General features: G+C 28.7%; 1 protein-coding gene across 7 annotated transcripts in view; it reads left to right on the top strand.

Moving 5' to 3' along the window:
* The window catches only part of LOC107448514 (activating signal cointegrator 1 complex subunit 1), a 30,547-nt gene that overhangs the window by 1,252 nt on the left and 11,927 nt on the right, over nucleotides 1-17,368 (top strand). For 4 of the 7 annotated variants that reach the window (XM_043052526.3, XM_043052525.3, XM_087166325.1 and 1 more), the window contains exons 2-6: nucleotides 4,011-4,126; nucleotides 8,262-8,376; nucleotides 10,475-10,611; nucleotides 13,213-13,394; nucleotides 16,757-16,884. In XM_043052526.3, coding sequence (XP_042908460.2) covers nucleotides 4,018-4,126; nucleotides 8,262-8,376; nucleotides 10,475-10,611; nucleotides 13,213-13,394; nucleotides 16,757-16,884 — 671 coding nt within the window. In that variant the 5' untranslated portion in view covers nucleotides 4,011-4,017. Of the gene's footprint in view, nucleotides 1-3,194; nucleotides 3,214-4,010; nucleotides 4,127-8,261; nucleotides 8,377-10,474; nucleotides 10,612-13,212; nucleotides 13,395-16,756; nucleotides 16,885-17,368 lie in introns of those variants that run through there. The other 3 variants (XM_043052528.3, XM_043052524.3, XM_087166326.1) reach the window with 2 other exon arrangements.

Raw genomic sequence — 17,368 nt, 5'->3', positions numbered from 1 at the left:
ATTTCTTGTTAATCTAAAGAGTTGTACTCTATTTATTATTTTATTTAATCTAAGAGTTGTAAGAGAGAGTAGAATCACAGCGACATTAACACAGAACATTACAGAGATCTTTTAGAAAGATTTTTTTTGGGGGAAGTAAAAAGTTTTTGGTTTTCTTTTCTGCAGAATATAACCAAATTTCCTAAACAAAATTTTCCTCTCCGGAATAATATTCACAACATGACTTTTTCTTGCATCAAATTAGAAAAAAATGCTCTTGACTTTTCGATTCGCATTTAAGAATAATGAAAAATAAGAACAATGAAGTATAGAAATATTTTTTTTTTCTGTCGAAATTTTAAATTTTTTTTTTGCAGAATTAGTTTTAAACGGTGCACTTCTCACGCATTTAAAGGGAAAGAAATGTTCATGATTTTTTCATTATTATTTGAGAGTTAAAAAAATTCAATAATGACTAGTTTCAAGTAGAATTTCAATTAGATAACAAACAAAAAAAATAGTGCAAGTTTTTAAGACAGTTTGATCTAGAAATTATGTTCTTTCTTTCACTTTTTTTTTAAGAACACCATATTTCATATTTTAATAAAATTTGAGTGGGAATTTTGTTTAAATTCAGAATTTGTTGAATAATACATACATATTTGTAGAATCTCTAACAAATTTGTAGAAGAATCTTTATTTTCTAAATTTGGTTGATATAAGATCATTCTAATATTTTTAATATATTACACACATGAAAAATTTAAATCACTCATTTAAATCTTTACTTTATTGCTCACAACTTGCACACCTTTTCTATCGTAAATATTTGTAGTGTTTTGATCATTTTTTTCAGCAATTATTGCTAAGAATTTTTAATTGCTTTTTTTAAAAAAAAAATCTTGATAACTTTTATTGCTTGGTTATTGATATTCTCATGATTTTTTTAAAAAGAAAAATACCAATACTATTACTGCACGCTAAGTTCGAATCGCAGATTTAAGAAATCACTCTTTGACATACTCGGTATGCTTCGATATCCTCATTTATAAATGCGGTGTTTCAACCGTTCTTTCGACAGTTATAGCTACAAATTTTTACATTATTTAACAAATCAAATATCAATATTTTTTATGCAATTTTATTACACACAAAACTCAAATTACCACGAAGGCCAAATTTCTCCCAATATTTGATCTAAAAGTTCCCTTGTCTTCTAAATTGGGTTCAAAATTACAAGGCTACGTAGTTGAACAGTAGTAGTCGTAAACCCAAAAATTGGGTTGGCTGCTCAACGCCGGTTATAAAATAAAATAAGATACATCCTTGTCAATATTAGAAATTTGAATTGAGTATTTAAATAATTAATTTTTCAACAGTTATTGCTATAGATTTCCATATAGTTTTTAAAAACCAATATTTTTAATGTGATTATTATTAAATGCCTCAACCAAATCTCGAAATGAATCTGATTCGCCTGATTTCACTGTTGATTATTTTTTTCGGTAGTTACTGTTTCAGATTTCACAATTTTTAAATTTTTTTGATGTGAATTTTTACAAAATGTGAAAAAGGAAATAAGTAGTCTGTTTTTCCTCATAATATTGCCCATAACTTTGGAATAAAAAAATATTATGTATTCAATTAAAAAATTATACTATATTATTTTATCTGAAAATAGATTTTTTTGTAAGCACAACCCTTCTGTTACTTTAAATTATTGATGTGTATGTTTGTTATTATTAAAAGCATCTTGCAGAAAGATATTAGTTCTATAGAGTTTTGCCACTGAAAGCCCGAAAAAATTCTGCCATAGGGAGCTATACTAAAGCTGCCTAATATTATTTGCTCATTTTTAAAATTCTTTTACTTACAGTAATCTACATACTATTTAGTTTTCAGCAATACCTAATTGTTGTATAGCAAAGTGTTTTTTTATTTATTTATTTTTAAATGATCTAATTAGCAATATGCTGTTGTATATGTCATGAAGTATATTGTCTCCTTATATATTTTAATTTCTGAAGCAATCACCTGATTTTGATCTTTTAAGAACAATTGATAGAGAAATTTTAGTTTCAATTATTTGTTAAATTAATACTGAATCATTTAATAATCAGATTTTTCCCCAACCATACACAGGCATGATATTTTTCCAGTTTTTTGTGGAATTTCCAGTTTTCTAAACTTAATAAGGCAATGTTTTAAGTTACAAAATCAAAAAAACTTACTTTCTCTTAACACAAATTTTTTAATTTTTTTCGATTGGTTCAGATCCCTAAAATATAAAGGGTAGCCCCAATCTGGGAAGTATGGTTCCCATACTTTGGTCAAGAATGTGGCCCAAAATTAGGAACCATTAATGTCAATGTTACTTTTTGCATGTTTTACCTTAACTTGAGAACTTTTTAAGTGAATTAAGAAAATTTTGTACTCGATTATAAAATTTGTTTATCCAAAGATAACTCTATACAGAAAATAACTTTATTATTATATAGTATTTTTTATTATTTTATTTAATGATAGTTGTATTTTTAAAATTCAATTTCTCAATTGGCTCAATTGACCGATTTCTCTCAAATTTTGTATTTTTCCATGTAAAATTATGTATTTTTTAAAATAATTTAAAAAATTGTTCTATAGTAACAGACTATCAGTTGGGATGAGTTCATGTGATAATTGCTTGTTAAATTATGATAATTGTTGAACCTGAATCAACCAAATTGTCAAAACTAAAAATTATAGTGTTTAAAAATTATGTAAAAAATGTTTTATATACCTGATAATGTTAATTTTTTTTAAATTCAATTTCTCATGTACTATTTGGCCAATTTTATTAGTATTTTGTACTTCTTTAACATAATGTAAAAATTTGTGTACAAATTTTTACCAATTTTATTAGTATTTTGTATTTTTTAACACAAAGTAAAAATGTGTGTACACCTTACAATTAATCTTTTCGACCATTATTAAGTAAGGTAATAAATATTTATTAAAAGTTATTTTGCATGGAATTATCTTTAGATAAAAATTTTTTTTAATTAAGTTCTCGAGACATGGGGAAATACTCAAAAAATAAAACTAGCATGAAAGGATCCAGACTTTTCTCGAACGGCATGCTTTTCCAGAAAAAGTACATTTTTGTGTCTGACCTTGTAACTTGAAATATTATTTGCTGTAATTGATTAGCATACTTGAAGTCACCCCCTTGAACCTTTAGGAGAGTTCTAAAAGGTAAATATTCCATCTTTAGATCAAAAATTATTCAAGGTAGTCCTTTTTTTTGTGCAGAGTGTCACTCACTTTTTTATTTATTTTTTCATGATTTGAATTGTTAGGCATTTGCAGACTTTTTGTTCTTTTTACCACTTTCAATATCTACATAAAATATTTACTTTTTATGTACTTTTATGTACCCATAGATATTGGAAGTACTTCTTATTTCTCTTTGCCCCCTTCCAGTCTTTGGCTTGAGCCAAGTCTTTCTTGGTCTTCCTCTTTTTCTTTTTCCATCCTAAGCCCAAGAAACTGCACCAATTTTTCTCTTGGCATTCTCAATACCTGTCTCATCCATTTCCAATTTCTCTTATTAAATTTATCTTCTACTGTAGATAGGTTTGTGTTTTCTATTATTGTTTCATTTCTAGTTTTAAAAGGCTGAAAGGTTTTAAAAATTTTTATGCCACATTTATTTTGAAAAACCTATAGTTTTTTAGACGTCTAACTCCTAAGGCGTTATGTTTCAGAACCTTTAAATTTAACTACTAGAATAAATATTAACATTAAAGTTTTTTTTTCCCTCATATAATTCATGATATATTTTTAAAGATTGTAAAATTTATAATTGAGTTGTGTTATGAAAATTTAAAATGTCTTTTTTAAAATAATTAAATAGTGCACAATTTTTGGTTCATTTATTCATATTATTCATATATACTATTAATTATTGGTTGATTTTATATTGAGCAAAACAAAAATTTTTAGTTATAATACATTTAATTAAGATTTATTTATTTGTTTTTTGATATCAGCAGGAAGATGAATATATTGAAACCTGAGTTAATATGGATTGAAAACAGATGCTATCGTAAATTAAATGTTAAGGACAATGAAAATAAAATGTACATAGAAGATGATATGTATCCTGGTATGTTTCTACTTATTTTCTCTTTATATTAAAAATATGATTTTAAGTACTGTGAAGCCAACACAGAGAAACCCATCTTAGATTTTTTGTTATTTCTCGTGAGTACACTGGAAAAGATTTTCATGTCATCGTTAAAATAGTTGCCAAATTTTCTCCAAGTTTTCATGTGAGAGAACAAAATTAATAAAAGAAACCTTTATGAACTATAATAGAATTAAAAGAACAAAACTCGTACCTACTATATAATTTTTTATTAATTTATTTTAAGTATGAGAACTCTAAATACAAAAACAATTCTTTTTAGTGCTTTGACACAGTTACTGATATTTTATAACTGTCGTTGAACAGCCGACCCAATTTTGGGTATACGACTAGCAATGTTCAACTCGGTAGCCTTGTAATTTTAAAGCCAGTTCAGAAGACAAAGGAACAAATATTGGAAGAAATTTGCCTTTATGGCGGACTTTTACGATGAATCTAACCTGTATTTGTGTTACATGGAGAGGAAAATCATGAAAACCTCCCACTGTTAGCCTGATGGCAAGGGGACTATTCAAAAAGGGCTTTCAATTTATTTTAAAATTTAAAATAAGAGTAATATTTTATAAAAAATAAAGTAAAATATTTTAATGCTTTGCTCTTCTGCTCTCTCAGCATGTAAGGTAAAATATATTGAGTATCAATTATTTATCGCCATTTATGCAAAATATTGACTGTATAAAAAGAACATTTATAATTTATCATTGGTCAGCAAGAGACAACACTATCTGAACATAATCCCATTTTGCAGGTTAGAACAACCTTGCCTTTTTCATTAAGTTTGTCTTTAGTTGAACCAAGTAAAAATTTTTGAACACATATTATTATATGTTGTACAAATTGATTGATATGCTTTATGGAATATGTATTTTTAGTTTTGTAAGTCAGTTGTTTGTAATGAACTATAATGTAACTCTGGCTTTATTTCCAAAATGCAAGTACTATATGTTTTTGTAAATATTGTGTAACATTTTACGAGGGGTGGGAGTATGATGAATTGTGACACTTTGTGACAAACGAAGGTAAAAAAATAATGAGAAAAAAAGGTGTGGCATTTATGAACAGCATCTTAAAGATGATTTCTTTTTCTACTCTTTTCTTTTTATGGTCTCAAATTTAACTACTACTCATTTCATATCTTCCTAATATATTCCTGTCTTCAGCATTCAGGATAATTTGTATTGGTTTCCCTTTTTTCATTCAATTCTTAAAATCTCTTTGCATTGTTTTATTTAAACCTAGTATCAATTTTAGAGATTATCCAGTTCAACTGCATGTAGTTACAAACATTGTCCATGTTTTTAAGCACCGGTTTTATACTCTGGAAATTTTAAGAGCTAGCCTTTACGTACCCAGTCACCTCTATGTCATGAGGGAGAATATAATATTACCTTTAGAGTTCTTTTTCTGCAAACAGGTTCAGACTTGCAAAACGGGATCTAGATTTGCACTTGAATAAAGGGCTCTTAAGTGAATGTGATCATATTAGTCACCCGAAGGTTTTGTGTCCAATAAATACACTAACTGGCCAGAAGTATCCGGACACCCGGTTGTTATGGTGGTGGAAGCATAATGGTGTCTGTTTCTCATGGCCTGGGTCCGTCAGTTCCTGTGCTAGGAAACATGAACTCTGAGATGTATGTGGACAATGCTGCTCTCCCAACTCTATGGCAAAATTTCGGTCCATTTCTCTTCCAGCAGGATAACTGTTCCATTCACGCATCGGGGCTTGCGCAGACAAAATGGGTGTTTGACGAAATGGTTGTTCAAAAAGTGGACTGGCCTTCTCAGAGCCCCGATCCCATCAAGCACCTTTGGGATGAATTAGAGAGCAGATTAGGTAGGCATCCAAATCTTCACTGCAATTACTCACTTCAGCTGTGATGGAAATGAATTCCTATCAAAAACTGGTGGAGAGTCTTTCCAGAAGGCTGTTGTCAGGATTCCTCACCCACACATTTTATTGACCCCTGACCTGAGGGTTAGAGGGTGAGGGACACAGGAAGTGTCGTCCCCTAGAGTGGGGGTGGACTAAGGAGAAAGGAAGGTCATTTTTTGTGAGAAAAAGTTTGTTTTAAGATGAGATGGAATGAAGCGATCAGATAAAGTGGACATAATGAAGGAGTAGAGAGCAGTAGAGCTCCAAAGTTATTGAGATAATATCTATACTTGTTGATCTGTAGCATGTTTATATAATCCAGATTTTTAAATTAAAATATTTATGTCATCAAGATCCATTGTCATTATTAAGAGTTATTCGATTTAAGTGAACGAACCAAAATAAAAACGTCTTGCAAAGTAGAGAGTTACAGCTGTCATGGGTGCAAAAAGGATGACCAATATGTGCCTCTGGATACTCTAAGTCCATACCAATGGGTGTCTGGATACTTTTGGTCCGATAGTGTAGTAGATTCTACTAACAAAATATCTACTTTGGATAAGAGAGTGATAGTATTTTCTGAGTTTCAAAAGCATTAGGAGTAAAAACATTAAATACTACTCTTTGGTCTAAAGGCCCTTTGAAAATTCCCACCTGCCTCAGGAATAATGTTGTGTAGTCAGAGTAAATTTTGTAGTAGGAAAGATCTCTCGACTCCAGTTGGCTTGAAAGGAGAACCAGAACTATGTTTATTTAGCTCAGTGGCAATGTTAAATAAAAAGATATGCAAATTTATTTTATGTGTCGTTTATAATAGTTTCAAAATAGTTCCTATCATGGGTATCATAGGGATTAAATTTTTGAGGGGAACAAAATTAAATTACAATCACGATAGTTCTCTAAATTTCGCACGTAAAAAAAATTTATTTCTTTATAGTGCTGGTAAAAAAATTTATTATTTTTTTCTCTTTCTTATTTTTAACTCTAAGGAAATTAAATTTATAATAATTCTCGAAAAATTTCCTTATTTTTCTGAAATATTGAAGGGAATATTTAGAGATTGTCATTTATAATAGTTTCGAAATAGTTCCTATCATGGGTATCACAGGGATTAAATTTTTGAGGGGAACAAAATTAAATTACAATCTCGATAGTTCTCTAAATTTTGCATGTAAAAAAATTAATTTCTTTATAGTTCTGGTAAAAAAATTGATTATTTTTTTCTCTTTCTTATTTTTAACTCTAAGGAAATTAAATTTATAATAATTCTCGAAAAGTTTCCTTATTTTTCTGAAATATTGAAGGGAATATTTAGAGATTGTCATTTATAATAGTTTCAAAATAGTTCCTATCATGGGTATCACAGGGATTAAATTTATGAGGGGAACAAAATTAAATTACAATTTCGATAGTTCTCTAAATTTCGCACATAAAAAAAATTTATTTCTTTATAGTGCTTGTAAAAAAATTGATTATTTTTTTCTCTTTCTTATTTTCAACTCTAAGGAAATTAAATTTATAATAATTCTCAAAAAATTGCTTTATTTTTCTGAAATATTGAAGGGAATATTTAGAGATTGTCATTTATAATAGTTTCAAAATAGTTCCTATCATGGGTATCACAGGGATTAAATTTTTGAGGGGAACAAAATTAAATTACAATCACGATAGTTCTCTAAATTTCGCACGTAAAAAAAATTAATTTCTTTATAGTGCTGGTAAAAAAATTGATTATTTTTCTTCCTTATTTTTAACTCTAAGGAAATTAAATTTATAATAATTCTCGAAAAATTTCCTTATTTTTCTGAAATATTGAAGGGAATATTTAGAGATGTCTAATTCATAAGGGGACATATAAAATCATCCATGGTTCCTGAAGGACCTCTTTATCATTAGATGTTTATAAAGATAATGTTAAATGAAATGCCCTTAACTTTAATCGTACATAAATGAAAATATGTGCTTTGAAATTAATATTTATAAATAATATAGATCTTTCTGAGTATTTACTGAAAGATTTTATAGAATTTCATGTTAAAACTTTTGGTCTAATGTGTTTGAGCAAAAAACGTTTGATTTTCAGAGCTATGATCTTTGGGATGAACATAACTGCATAAATGTATGTTAGTGACAAGCAGACTTTAGTACCTGTTGATCTTAAATCTGCCTAAAAGCTGTTTAAACTTTTACATAAACTCATTCGTTTTTTTTTTTTAGTTCAACCAAATGAATACAATGAGGAAGAAGATGATGTTGTAGAAGACGACCTACCAATTAAATACGAAAATCAGAAGTTTTGGATATCTCTTCCAGTTCCTGGAGAATTAATTGGGTAATTGACAAACAACAGGAATTCTTTTGCTTGAATTCTTTTCATACATGTACTGAATATTTCAATGAAACTGTTTTTAATGCCTTCAGAAAATTTCTTTTTAATTGAAAATCTTTTTTAATGAATTAAAAAATTAATTTCTCCTTAAAAAAAAAAAATTGTCCAGATGTATACAAATTTTGCCGAGATCTATATACTGTATATCTATCATACATGGGAACGTTATTTTTAAGAAGTAAAGAGTAAAAGTACAAATACTTTAAGTAAAAGTAAGAAGTTTTGATTTTGAAGAGTAAAGAGTACAAATATAAATACAGGCACAAAACAAAATAAAGTAGCAATTTTTAAGTACATTTCAAGAAAATCGTACAGGAAATCAAAAATACAAAGTAATCTTAAATTTCAGTAAAAAATGTGAAAATATCAAATCGAAAATCAATATTCCATATCTGTATATAAGAAAGAGTTTTAATTTATGCTAATTTTAAAACTACCAAATGTTTAGAACTTTTTACTTTCGAAATACTAGTAATAAATTAAATTTTTTACCAAATTTGATAAACACTATAACCCTTGTTTTAAGAAATAAGTAAACCGATAGAAATTTGTATCCATATGCAGGAAAATTTTAAAAATTCATTACTTTATAAATTACATTTTGTTTTCACAATCGTTGAAAAATTTCTTTTAAATAATGCCAAATTTTTAATTTGCAATGTAGATATGTCATAGTGAATTCTCTTGTAATCGAGTACGAAAGTTCTATTGCTAAATTTAATTTTATGAGGAACTAAATGTCTACATGGTAAATATGTTTTGAACAAAATCAAAAAATAAATAAATACAATTTTGGAATTTTCTTTTGCATACGATATATCATTACAAAATAGCATAATTTTTGTGTATAAAACTTAAATACCAAAAAATTTAAATGCTGCTCAAATTATGCTTGGTTTAGTAACAGCAAATAAATTATTGAATTTATTAGGAATTTTAATTTATTGAATTTATTTATTACTTAAGCACCTGACATACCATAAATTTAGGAGAATCATAATCAAATTTGGGAGGTTGACTTGTACACTTAGATATAGTTTGTCTATGGTAAGAACTCCCCCTGCCAAAGGAAATGCTATGGAAACAAGAAAAGCTCATTTCAGGGAGGGTAGCTTCTCTTCACTTTAGGGTTAACACAATATACTAAAGAAAAAGATTCCCCTTCTCTCGCTGACGCAAGCCAAAACCTGTTCTAAACAGTGACCCCACACCCCTACTTGAAAAAGTTATATACCTTGTTACCATAGTCACTGCCACGGATCCAGGCGAATGGATAGGATAGTTTTTACTATAAGTTTGGTATCATTAGACAGGCTTTTTCAAAATCTTACACAAGTCTCTTTTTATTTATTTATTTTAATCTTGCATGTATTTCTTGAGATATTTCCATTTTAAAAATTTCCAACTGTAATTATGCACTGTCTGAATGATATTAGTAGATCATAACGCTGAGGAACAATTTTTTCTCTTCTGTTGCATGAGATTTCTTTCAAACAAATATTATATACTTTTGTATCATTGATTTCAAATTTGCAATCAGTTTCTCTCTTCAAGCTGCAGTTTTTTTTTTTTAAATGACATTTTTAGTCTATTTTTTTTTGCCAAAATGCAAAAGTTTAAAAATGTTATATACAACAGAGAGGGGCATAAATGTTGCAACAAACTTCTCGAAGAAAAAAGGGACATTATCAAGATTAAAAATTGCATGCCCATGTACTGAAATGTCATCGATCATATAAAGTCTTTGAAAATTATTTTGAATTTTTTTAATGTAGTTAGTGCTTAAAAATATTTTTTGAGTGCTTATAAAAAGTACTTAAAAAGTGCTTATTTTTTGTTTGAAGATTTGGCTACGTGCCCTGTTTAAGAACAAATCTAATTTCGATTTGAAATCTCCACATTAGAATTAGGAAAGATGAAGTATTTGTATGAATTCAAAAAAAAAAAAAAGTTCCCCAGTGTAAATATAATAAAGTATATATAGTATCAAATGTTATGTAATTAAGTATAATGTTTTTTTTTTTTTGTTTTGTTTTTCCAGTTATGTGTGTGGGAATCAAAGGTTTAATATCAAGAGAATTAAAGACTCAACAGGAGCGGAAATAAAAATTCCCAGCAGACTAAGTGGTCCAGATCGTGGTGGAAATAAATACGGAAATGAAAGAAGTTCGGATTTTGGTAACGTTTATTCTTCTTCACTTTTTTTTAAAGAATGAATCGTATCTGATTACTCTCTTTTAGTTTTAGCACAAGTTAAATCTATGTAAGTTGATCCCTTGCGGAGAATTGCTTTTATTGTTGAACTTACAGCAAGGAAGGAGTATTAATTATTATTTCTTATGTCATGTTTAGATTCGTGAAATTTTGATATTTTGTAATTATCGTGCTAACAATGTTAAAAATATATTCTCTCAAAACATTATGAATAAGTCATATTTCGACATCGATAATATGCGGCTTTTAAATCAATATTAAAGTAGGTATGTAGTTAAGCTGTATTGAACAGTTTTTAGTAATCCAGAAAACTGAGAAACTCTGCAATAGTGTGCGTTGGCCACCAGCATTCTGGTAATCGGTCTTCTACTGTAATTTAAATTAGGTTCAATAATAGTATAAAAAGTAGAAAAAAATTTTCTATGCGCGGTGGAATAGAATATTTTCTGATAATATTTTCTAGTGAACTTATAAAGAGTTCAGAGTTGCAATTAATTACACTCTTAGACAAATTTGACAGTCGCTGTACAGGTTAGACAGGTTGTCAGGTCCCAAAGGAGCAAAGGTTCCTTTTATTGTATGAGATAAATTGATTTCATCTTAATTAGATGATCAAGTTACATGGATTAATCAATTGTAATTTATGTGCTATTAATTTTTAAAATAAAACATGTTATTGATAAAATTCTTTTTATATACATACAAATTTTTACTAAAAATGCTGCTAAACCATTTTTTTTTTGTCTCTAAATTTATCATTATTTTAATTTATATATAGATTGTATTACAGTCGAACTCGTTTATAACGAGAACTCGGATTTAACGAGGGAAACGAGAATATTTGGTTGGATCAATGTTAAGTCTATGGAACAGAAGTCGCTTTTAACGAGCAAGACCCGGTTTTAGCGAGCAATATTTTTCTGTCTGGCAATCTTTTTTCTCATCTTTCTGTCTTATCTTTTTTTCAAAATGATATGAAATGCGCGAGTTAAAAGTAAGCTGACAAAATATTTTAAATATGTTGATTAATGAAAAAAATAAATGTTTTGGTAAGAATCTTTTCCTTTATTTTTCTTTCCGTTTATATTTCCTTTCCTTTAAGACTGTAGCGCAACTAGAAATTTTTTGCTGGTTTGGGGGGAGGGGTTAGTTGTCACTAAATTAAGATAAATATTTAATTAAAGTAAGTAAGTATTAATTAAATTTTAAGTCAACTCAATCATTTGACCTCCCAAGCCCCCCCCCCCTCTTCTGGTTGCATGTCTGCCTTAAGGATCCATTTATTACGAGCACTCAGATTTAACGAGTACATGTTACGGTCCCTTTGTGTTCGTTATAAACGAGTTCGACTGTATTGTTTTATTGATTGTATTATTATTGTATGTCATTAAGAATTTTTATTAGATTTTTATTTTAAAATGTCGGTACCTAAGACCTGCCGACTCTTTCATTATCACTCCCATGATCTCAGAAGTGACTCCTATTTTTTTTTTTTATTATTTTTTTTTTTTTTGAGTCATGCTTAGTTTCTAGCAAAATTTGAATCTTGAGTATTATTTTATAGCTGGCGTTGAACAGCCAACTCAATTCTGAGTTTATAGCTATTAATATCCAACTCCATAACCTTATAATTTTGTATCATTTGCCGGCCAGGTGCTTGACTGCTAAGATTACCGTTAATGGATTCGAATCCTGCTCAGGGCATGAATGTTTCTCTCTGTGTAGTTTTCTGGTCCGTGAATGTGGCCCACCCTTATAAACGGGTATCTGTGGCGTGGGTAATGCTGGTCGCCTCCATGACTTAGGTTTGCAGTTGCCCACCAGGTAGCATTAAGGAGCAACATATCTGGCATCGACCGATGGAAGAACGAGTGTTCAGTACCTACCGTTAAAAAGCAAAAATATTGTATTATTCATGTTATTCTCATCTAAAATTTCTTTAACGGACATGTTAGACATACCTTTACCAAGTATTTTATTTTATAACTGTCGTTAAACAGCCGACCCAATTTTTGGGTTTACGACTACTAATGTTCAACTCCGTAGCCTTGTAATTTTGAATCCAATCCAGAAGACAAGGGAACTCCTTTATCAAGTATTGGGAGAAATGTTATCGTCATGGAGGTCTTTTTGATGGAACTAACCCACATTTGTGTTACATGGAGAGGAAAATCTCCCACAGTTAGCCTGACGGCAAAGGGACTCTAACCCATGATCCGCCTGCCACTGAGGATATTTTACGTCAGCGCTGTGGTTGGTGCAAGCTGTATGTGGTATTCGTGTTGACCAGCCATCGCTGGGATTCGAACTCGGTTTACCTCATAGGAAGGCTAACGCTCTATCATCCGAGCGATCACGGCTATTATTAAGTATTGAAAAATATGCTTAAATACAATTTAGCAACAAGAAAGTTTATTATTGGGTGGTTATTACACAATTACTGCTACATTTAAGGTATGTTGAGGGTATGTGTTTTGTAGCTATAAAGCTTAAGATGTAAAAATTTTTGTAAAATGTATTTTCGTGCCCCGATAAATGCATAATTTTTGAACCTCTTTCTTCCAGTGATAACTGCTGAGAAAGAATCATCTGTGTCGCAAGCTTACAGAATGTTAAAAGAAATAATGAATTCTGGTCGTTGGAAAATAGCCGACTTTACTCATTTCATTTCTATACCAGTGAATAGTGATTCTATACAAAAAAAGTTCTTGACGTTCTGCAAAGCCGTATCACAGTCATGTCCTTCAGTGAGTTTCTTTTGTTGTAAAAGAGCAAAATATTAGCAATGTATATGCAGTAGATTTTTATAACCTTGTAGCATAAGGATAAGTTCTTTATAGAATTTTGTGTAATCATTTCACAAATCTTTAACCTAGCCTACTAAACATGGATATATTTATCCAAAATTGATGAATCATAAAAATGATTTTTAGATACAAATTCTAAAAATGCAAAAGTATGTACTTCAGTACTCATTATTTATAGTAAGAAAAGAAATTTGGAATTTTCTTGATCGATGGAACTAATATCAAACAGGGTGCGTAGCATTTTTAAAAAGTGCTTATTTTTGATTTACGTTTTTTAAAAGCCCTTAAAGGTGCTTCTTTTATTTGAGGTTTGTAAATAGTGCTTAATTTTCTATCTTTTAAAAGACAGAAAATCTCTTTCTAAAAAGAGATTTCTTTTCTTTGCCATGTCGATTGTCAACCAAAATTACAAAAAATGCATGATTTTCAGAATTTTCTCTGCAATATTTATCAGAAACTGATTATTTTTATCATGATTATGTAAATTTTTTAAAAATGTTTTTGAATTTTATTGATTTTGTGTTTGTAAATTAAGAACTTTAAAAAATATTAAAAAATCTTTTTTATTACTGCGCGGATCCTAATTATGATTTTTTTTAATGATTGAAAACATTTTTTGAGTGCTTGAAAGGTGCTTTTTATTTGTTGAAAAATCTGGCTAAATTTATCTGATCAAATAAATTTATCGATAATTAAACAAAAGTTAATTGTTCTTGATTGGTTACAAAAATTTTTTAGTTTAAATTTTCATTGGTTACACCCATAAAATTTGAGGTGGTTTAGAGAATTTCCTCTTCAACTGTAGCTTAGTTTCTATGAAATTTTATTTTTTTCCCAATGTAAATTATTTTGAATATGAGCGTTATTTACAGTATTTATTTTCCTTTAATTTCAAGTTCTTTAACTGTCTCGTAGTTAAAAATCAAAATGCTAGGTCGTTGTAACACGATTTGTCATTTCTGCAATCCATTTTTCTTAAAAAAATTTTGTTTTGAAAAGAGCTGTTACTAACAATAATAAGGAAACCGGAATAGAATAAAAAAAAACATTGCTTAGTTTTAACAAAATATTAACTTATACTTGTTTTTTCATTACAGTCATGATGTTACAAATTTTCTGAATTAAAGTTTAAAATTACCAAAATTAGTATTTTTCGAAAAAATTGCTTTTTTTTATAAAAATAATTGTAATATAATGTTATTAAAATAAATAAATGTTAAAATTATTTTACAATGTTAATTTATTTATTACCATAAATTATTAATTATTTTGAAACTGATTAATTAAATTAAGAACTTAATGTCACACATTTCTTGAAAAAAAAAATACAACCTGAGGTCTATTCAGTATAATTTACTACTGTTTAGCAGTAACTTCACAAATTTAACTTCAGGAAAAACGATGGTTTCAGAAAATGCTTTTAAAAAAGCAAGTTCTCGTGCAAACCTCGTTCTCGTTGCAATCTATGAAAAGGAGGAGCCAGCTGTCTTTTACGAAAAGGTAGCATGTGCTTGGTCAGGTAGTGTAATGTGGTAAGCCTAACCAATCGTTTGCGCCATATCAAAGCGAGCTTTTTGAAAATGAAACGACGAAGTTCTCTCCCAATAAACTTTACAGGAAGTTAAAATTGGAATATTATTTTAAGCATTTGAGTCGAAAATGTTCTCATAATGAAAATAACTTTTAGTACTAGTAAGTACTGTTAAATGCATGTTTTCGTTAAATTGAAATGTAACTATGGACAATGATTTATGAATTTTTGTATTTGGATACAATTTTAAGCCCAAAATTTTACAATAGCAAAGTTATTTTTGAATATATGGGGAAAAATATATACAAATTTACTAGTCATAAGTGATTTTTATTTGTAGTGACAATGATTGAAAATATTTTCTTACTTTACCGTATTTTTGTGTTGGTTTTTCAATGTAATTTTTTTATTTTCTCAAATTATGTCTAAACTTTCACAAAATAGGTACCTCTTAAAAAACCTAGACAGACCCCTGATAACACCACTTTTTCTATTAAGAATTCATGTTTTATTTAAATACTTTTAACAATCAAGCAATATAACATTAAAATATATATTGCAAGCTTTAAAAAGGTTTCAATATTGGTAAATATTCGAATCAATATTGGTAAAGGTTCGAATTTTTAGTGTTTAGTTTACTTTTAGTGAGAGTGCCCACATATGCTTTAAAGGCAACTGAAATATTTAGCAATGGATTTTGTCAAAAAAGGAAAAACGTTAGATACTGTTTGTAGTCGTTCTGATGTTTCTGATATCTTTTTGGAATTTAGTCATTTACGAAAGAAAAAAAAATATTTTTAGATTATATTTTTATGGTGTAATTCAGGAGAAATGCAGTAACAGATCTTGTAATGTGAAGTTTTGCAATTTAGCAATAGTTCATTTGTTTCTTTCATCTAAATTTCAAGGGACCGTTCTGATGTTTCTGATATTTTTTGGAATTTAGTCATTTATGAAAGAAAAAAAATATTTTTAGATTATATTTTTATGGTATAATTCAGGACAAATGCAGTAACAAATCTTGTAATGTGAAGTTTTGCAATTTAGCAATAGTTCATTTGTTTCTTTCATCTAAATTTCAAGGGGCCTGGTTGGCAGGACGCTGCTCTCACGTTTGTGAAAACGGGAGTTCAAATCCAGCCTGCTGAAGACTCCCCATGTAGTAGACAACTAACTATGCATTGATTATGCAACGATACCAAAATTTTGTAAAAAATTAACACATCATATCACAACAATACAGAAACTTTATTACTAAATTAATTCGATTGCTCAATTAATTTTTGATTAATGTGCTTCTGTTGTATTTAGCAACCCCCGCCATTCAGGCTGAGAGAAAAATATTGCTAATTAATAGAAGGCATCAATTATTTAACATTAATTTATTATTTCATTAGATTTAGTGTGTCGTTTAAAAGTGTATAATATTTTATAGTTTACTTTAAGGATTTTCTCAAGTAGTCAGAACAGAGAAAATTGGTCAACTAGCTCTTCTAACCTTGTTAATTAGGGTTGCAAATTTTGAGCATTTATAGATAATGTACTACAAATAACTATACTTTTTTTTTAAAAAATGTACATACGTTTTTCAATTGAGTAATAGAAGATTTAAATTAAGTTATTTTAAAACAAGCTAAAATGATCTTCATCTAATTAACGGAAATATAAGTATTGATAATTTTTTCTGAAAATGCACAAAGCTTAAATTTTAGAAATATACTATGTTGTTTTTAAAAAAAATTATTTAAGAAAGTTGAAACTTATGTTTCAGGCAGTGCAAGGAGCCGTCTTTACAAATCCATCTAAGCTTCATTTAACGATTTGTATGTTAACTTTGTTAGACAAGAGAGAAATGGAAGAGGCCAAAGCTGCACTAAATGACTGCGCCTCTGAAATAACGTAAGTCGACATTAAAAACTTCTCTGATACTATGACATTTGATGGTACATTAAATGGTGTGAAAATAAACATAGATTAAATGGCATAAGTCATAGCCACCGAGAGTCAATGCCTCTCAGTAGATTTGTGACGTCATCCTCTGAAGGGCTAGCGTAGCGAAGCATGAGATAACGCGGTATTCAGATTTGTATTGAAGGAAAAGTATAGTAAATAGTTCAAACTTTTGAGCCAAGTAATATATTTTTGCTTTAGCTAATTTAATAGCACTTAAATTTTCTTTTCAAGTGGTGAATTTTTAGCTTTTTAAGTTATTTTTAAAGTTATAACTCAAAAAAATGAACATGTTGGACTTCTTGATGCTTTTCAATAGAAATGAAGGAATAGAAATGAAGAAATGAAATTTAATAAGAAATGTTTTACTTTTAATTTTTAAATCTTGATTCCTCATAACTATTTTTAATATCAAGAGAATAAACCTTATTTA

The sequence above is a fragment of the Parasteatoda tepidariorum genome, chromosome 6 (assembly GCF_982258835.1).
Source record: "Parasteatoda tepidariorum strain Cologne lab strain chromosome 6, Ptep-v5.0, whole genome shotgun sequence".
NCBI lineage: Eukaryota > Metazoa > Arthropoda > Arachnida > Araneae > Theridiidae > Parasteatoda > Parasteatoda tepidariorum.
This window is presented reverse-complemented; position numbering and strand designations above follow the sequence as displayed.